The 6142-nt window shown below is 33.1% G+C and overlaps 1 protein-coding gene across 1 annotated transcript; it reads right to left on the bottom strand.

Moving 5' to 3' along the window:
• Positions 1–308: 308 nt before the first annotated feature.
• LOC105314052 (exonuclease DPD1, chloroplastic/mitochondrial-like) lies at positions 309–1121 on the bottom strand. Its single transcript, XM_011407974.1, has one exon. It carries the CDS (start codon positions 1119–1121, stop codon positions 309–311), a length of 813 nt encoding a protein of 270 aa, XP_011406276.1.
• Positions 1122–6142: the final 5021 nt, after the last annotated feature.

Here is a 6142-nt window from a genome sequence, read left to right as displayed (position 1 = left end):
TTCATCCATTTGTATAATTATTATACTTACATTCGCACTGTGTACATCCAGTTACCAGTTTTTAAATATAAGAATTCTTGTCATTGATTGCTTGTAGAAACTTCTGCTATTTTTTTATAAAGTATGTAATCTAACACATTGATCTATTTGCTGGTGTCTAATTAAAACTGGCTATACAACCCCAGTGTGATATGGTATAACAGATGCAACCTCTGCATATGTCTCCACACATAGATAAGGATTATATTTCGTGTTTTGAATGTCACTCTAAATAAAAGTCAATCAAAAACAGCATATATTCATTTTTTTCAGAGGCTAAAAGTGTCATTACTAATGATACTCTTGTTCAGCTTAAGTCGTTCAAACAAAATACGCTTCATTGCCTTCACGTCTTCAGTAGCATCATGAGCAGGGAAATCTTCTTGAAATAAATGACGGTATAATTTACCTAGCCCAAGTGATAGCTTTTTTCTCCCTTCATCTTGAGGATTATTGAGCAATGGGTGTTGATCTTTTTGTAGCTTACGCAATATTTCTAGGCTATCAGAAAAGTAGATTTCTTTTTCTGATAAATCAGAAGAAGAGACATTGATTTTCTTGAAAGCATTTACCAATATTGGAGCATCAAAACGTCTTCCATTATGAGCTACTAGTATGAGGCGTGCATTGTGATCTTTTTTGTTTGAGAGTTGACAGAGATAATAATAAAACTGAGTCAAACCATCTTCATAGCTTGCAGCATCGACCTCTTCATTTCCTTCCATTAAAATCCTCACCCCATCTGTTTCTTCAACATGCATGCCAGTTACTTGGGTTGCATGATATCCGATGTCTTGATTTGGTATTAAATACTTTGACCACATGTTATTTTGTCCAACCACCTCTGCTGCTATCTGAATTATGTCAGAATTTTTTGCCAAGCCAGTTGTCTCGAGATCAAAAAGAATTATTATATCATTATTTGGAACTGCAGATTCTTTCATTGGGCCCTTTATTGTGGGTTGGTCAGCTTCCATGGTTGATGGTAAACTGTTGTCTAAAGTAGCGGTAACATCCATGCTTGCTGGTAAGCTGCTGCTTTCAATTGTTTCCATTGATGCTGGTAATGAGCTGTCATCCATAGTGCTGTCTATATGAGATTCTTTTGGCTAAAAAGTAATTTTCAAGAGTTGTTGTCTGACTTGTCTCTGAGGTTTTTACCCCCTTTACCTCTTATCAGCCACTCCACCTTCTGTTGCCCACTGATGCAACTGTCTGTGTAAGCTGAAGGGTGACTAATATATCTGTAGTACTACACTAAAGACTGATAAAATTGTGATTAGATCTATTTATATGGCTACACTTTTATGTATTTCTCTGTTTTCTCTCTTTCTCATTGTCGTTAAGTTGTTCTGTTACTGTCAATGATGATAATACTACAGATTGATATCCTTTGCTTGTCACTAACATGTATATATACAAGGCATAGCAGTATAACTATATAAACACAATTTCTCGCATAGATTTGTCGGTTTTAAATAGTGTGGATTTTTATCACAAATCACAAATTTTATGGGCTCAATGTAGCATGCAAATATCAATATACAATAAGATTGTATCAACACAGTCTTCACTAGTCAGGTGGAGCCTGTAATTTTGTGATCAAAATTGTCTTACCAGTTATGTACAGCTCGTGTTTACTAAAAAGTTGCAAAATAAAGTGCATTGTATAGCATGATAATTGAAAAACTTAATCTTAATAGCAATAAGAACACTTATTCCTTCTTTATACTACCATCCCTATAGGCAGTGTACATTGTATTCCATGTAAGGGCATTAACTAGATAGTAGATTCACTGATTATCTGGTCAAGAAGGAAGTAGTAATGGCTCTCTCAAGGGCTAGAGTATATGTTGCTCCTGTAATGTCTTTTCCTGTTATTATGAATCTTGTTTGGACATATTTGATGATGATTCAGTTTTATTTGATCATTTTGTCAGTCATGACACTTTAAATCTTGAAAGCATTTCCTTTGGTATGTATACATACTGTTTCCTCTTATTGGACTAATAACTGATGTATATATAGGAAGATATAGAGCAATAATGATTGGTTTTAACCTTTGTTTCATATCACAGATTATAATTGCAATTTTATTGATACTAAACAGTAGCTATGGTGAGTGTATGGGGCAGATGTGGATTCTTCCTGGCTCCATAATTAATGGTATTGGTTACATTACTTTTGCTGCTAAAATTATTCAGTATAACATTAATCAGTTAATATGAGCATCAGCTAATGAATTAACCACTATAATATACTGGAATTTTCCTTCTTATCCAACTGCATGTGAGTACTAAGCACATTATTATTATTACTTGATACTATAACTGCAGAGTTAGTCTTTATTATAAAACCAGGAGTAGCACTGTCTCTAATACTGGTATCCCATTCATTATTTAACACAAACTATTAAAGAACATAACACTGATCAAGAATCCCATCAAACTGATAGTTAGAGTATTGTGTTATGACATTATTATTACTTAAAAAAAAAGACAAGTTTTTAAAATAATATGTTCTAAAGAACATAACACTGATCAAGAATCCCATCAAACTAATAGTTAGAGTATTGTGTTATGCCAGGAAGCACATAAAAAAGAACACAAAAGAAAAAATATTCAGTCGATGATAATTTGAAGAGATCAGTGGTACTCTCACTCAGTCATAAGAATCAAAAAATGATCCAGTAATGTTAACATGAGCTGCTTTTTTGACTCTGTGTTAGAAAACAAAGCCAATACTTTCTAAACTTAATATTTATCTTTTCCAATAGACCAATTACCCATAAAATGTGTATAACAATTACACCAAGCAAAGATATGAAGACAGCACCATTAGAAATAGCATTAATGATGATTAGTCCATCCTCAAAATCACTTCTTATGAAGTACAGGCTAGATCCATAAATAAGAGCTAAAAAAGAAAGGAGACACAAATTGAAAATATTTAGTGACATTCTTTTAAAAGGCCTGGCAACACACAGAGAGTATTGGTGGCTATGTCAAGCAATGTGTCCTTTCCCCTGAAACAGGTATATATTACATACAGTAATATAACTATGAGCAGTCGTGACACAAAAAAATTCCTTGTTTTGTTTGTAAGGAGCATGTACAGCTTCATATACAGAACGTATATATTCTCTGATCTATTAATCCTCATTAGTGCCTAGCAGCTAATACGGTAACACAGTCATGTATGCACCTAATATAGGACCAACTACCAGTGATGTAATGATCATCAGTACTAGATGACCATGTGTACCATACTCAACTATAGGGTACTTGAACCAAACCTGCATTGGTTCCTCAGTGTTATTAGTGTATAATGGTAACTGGTGTAAATACATCCATTAATACATTCACAACAGTGACCAGGATTTGTACTGATGAATTTACTATTTTATTAGAGATCTTTACTGAGAATCTACTAAGTACAATTATTCCCAGGAGAATACTTAGTATGTAAACTTGATACATTGTAAGGAGACCTTGTTTCCATTGTTCTGTCATTCCATAGTAAAGACATAATGAAAAACTTAACCAACCAGTTATTTATTATACCTTTTGAATCAAGATCAATGAAGCCCAATATTTGTGCATAAAACATGACGCCATTTAAACTACCAGAGTTAGTGTTAGTTTGAGAACATACAACAAGTAAATGAGAAGTGGACCAATCACTGCATATATTATTAGTGTGAATACCGGTAGCCATCAGTTACTACATTGCTTACATTCAAAAGATCCATACACTACACTATACCCAGGAGGACATTGTGAACATAGAAGTCCTCCTCTATTACCAATACATAGTGGTACCATAGAGTTACTAAGATCATAAGAGTCTGCTATTGCCACACTGGTGTCATGGACTATCAGTTTAGTGTAGCCACTTTTATACCTACAGTACACAAAACAGTTTAATGCTGCACCAAATACAACTGTACCATTAGACAAATTAGCTATACCAATCCATTCCGTATCAGTTCTTGTAATTGTAGAGATAGAGTTATCTGCTCCAGAGCTAATGTGACAATCAGGTTGATAGGAAGTAGTAAGTTTGTGCAATAGTCTTGAACACTGAACAGACACATACACATTTACCTTCAGTAACATTCAGTTCAAATCCTATGGGACAATCAAGTAGTTGTAAACCATACAATATAGCCTTGATGAAATAGAGCTTGATGATCCAAATATTGTTGGAGATGAAGGATTAGGTTCATTTTTAATTTTTAAAAGTGTTATTGTAACCCTGAAGTGCAGTCTTGTTTCTCTAATAAAGCTTGATTTGCACTATTAGCTGATACTTGCCATGAAGGAACAGAATGAACATATTGTGTCTTCTTTGTCGAAGTTTGTCCTCGCTTCTTTTTGAAACTACCTTTGTGGTCCTTGACCTAAGCCCAGAGGAGTGATGTAAAAGCCAACTTAAGCACTTCTCTGACTTAGAAGATTAGAAGGGAGATAGAAGAAGATGAAAGAAGAAGAAAAAAAGTCTGAAGAATTTTGCAGAAATTTGAATTTGGGCCTATTATCCAGAAATGCTCCCGCTACATTACAGCCCACTTTAAAGGTACCAGGAGAATTGTTCAATGAAGGAGAGCTAATCTAAGCCATTTATAAGGCTGTACAGTGTAAGATAAAAGAGTTATAAGTGTTTGAAAATCATAAAAACGGCTGCCATCTTGAAAAACTAACCTCAATCCTACATATAGGCTACCGCCTATATAATAGTTGCAAGTGTACACTGCTGCTAATTAAAGTCCAATATTTTGACCTGGATGTATAAAAGCACTCAAACTGTATTCATTTGTTACATCATTTGCATTGCAAGATGCAGCATCACACAACACAATGAAGTAGATTGAAATGTTTCTATGCTTAGAAGAAAATGAAAATATATGTTAAAATCTAATGGAATTAGGGGAACACTATCTAATTTACATTTGTATAAATTGTTACTGTAAATAGAGCTACCTGCCTCTGATGCTGTATTATCAATAAATGTCATCAAAATATTGGTAATCTCAGTATTGCTTTGAAACATACACATATAAAAGTAATTTGCTCTATCAGTAATAACATATATAGCACCACCTATTGTAAGAGCAGTATTGTTAATGAAAGTAGCATTTAATCCCTTATAGAAAGGTGAAAATAACTTGAACCTTGTACTTTAAAACCAGTTCCCATGTATCCATTGTTACCAATAATGTTTAGTTGACCATTCAGATATATCTCTGTATTTGTGATATCAAAAATAGACCCAAAATTATATGAAAAATTATTGAATCCCCTGATTTGAAGTTTATTTGCATTGTTTATCTTAATCAGTTCTGCCCTTGTGTTGCCAAAATTGTTATGATTTATAAAATTATTGTAAGCAGTTATGTTCTTAAGATAAATGTTTAAAACTTTACCTTGTGTCTCAGTATCAACAACATAAATCCAATTGGTTGGTTTAGAGTCATTATTTAATGAGTACCGGTATATACTTACAAAAACAAAGCAATTAAAATAATTATTAGTATCAATATAATGAGAGTCACTTTTAGCAGTAAGAACCTACTAGTTTGAACAATTAGTGTGGCATCATTTGTTTTAGCTAGTTTGCTTATATTGAGAAACCTGTTTTCTTAAACTTTAAAAGAACAGAAATCATCAACTGTTTCCCTGTAAAGGACCTATAAATGGATGCATTTTCACCTAAAATTTGGTTATTTGAAGTGGGCGACAGTTTTCTTTTCAAATTTAGTAATGTTGATTTTACCTTATAAATTATAAAAATGAAAAATTCTCTCCTTTTCATAATTTGGTCTTGGGCCCAACTTTTGAGCAACTTTCAAAGTTTTTAGTTTGCTCACAACATAGGAAATATGTATGCATTAAATATTTATAAAGATGGAGAATTTTCTCTCGAGCATTCTATGCAAAATTTGGCCGAAGACCAAAGGTTAAAGAACATAAAATTAAAAAAAAAGATTAAGTAGGATTCTAGAGTATTATAGTATCTATGATTCCAGTGTCAGTGTAACGTCAAGCCTATCGTAACATGGCAAGTCCAATAATACTTAATCCTTTTTAATACTACATGAATA

Source organism: Amphimedon queenslandica, unplaced genomic scaffold, assembly GCF_000090795.2.
Source record: "Amphimedon queenslandica unplaced genomic scaffold, v1.1 AMPQUscaffold_13121, whole genome shotgun sequence".
Lineage (NCBI taxonomy): Eukaryota > Metazoa > Porifera > Demospongiae > Haplosclerida > Niphatidae > Amphimedon > Amphimedon queenslandica.
This window is presented reverse-complemented; position numbering and strand designations above follow the sequence as displayed.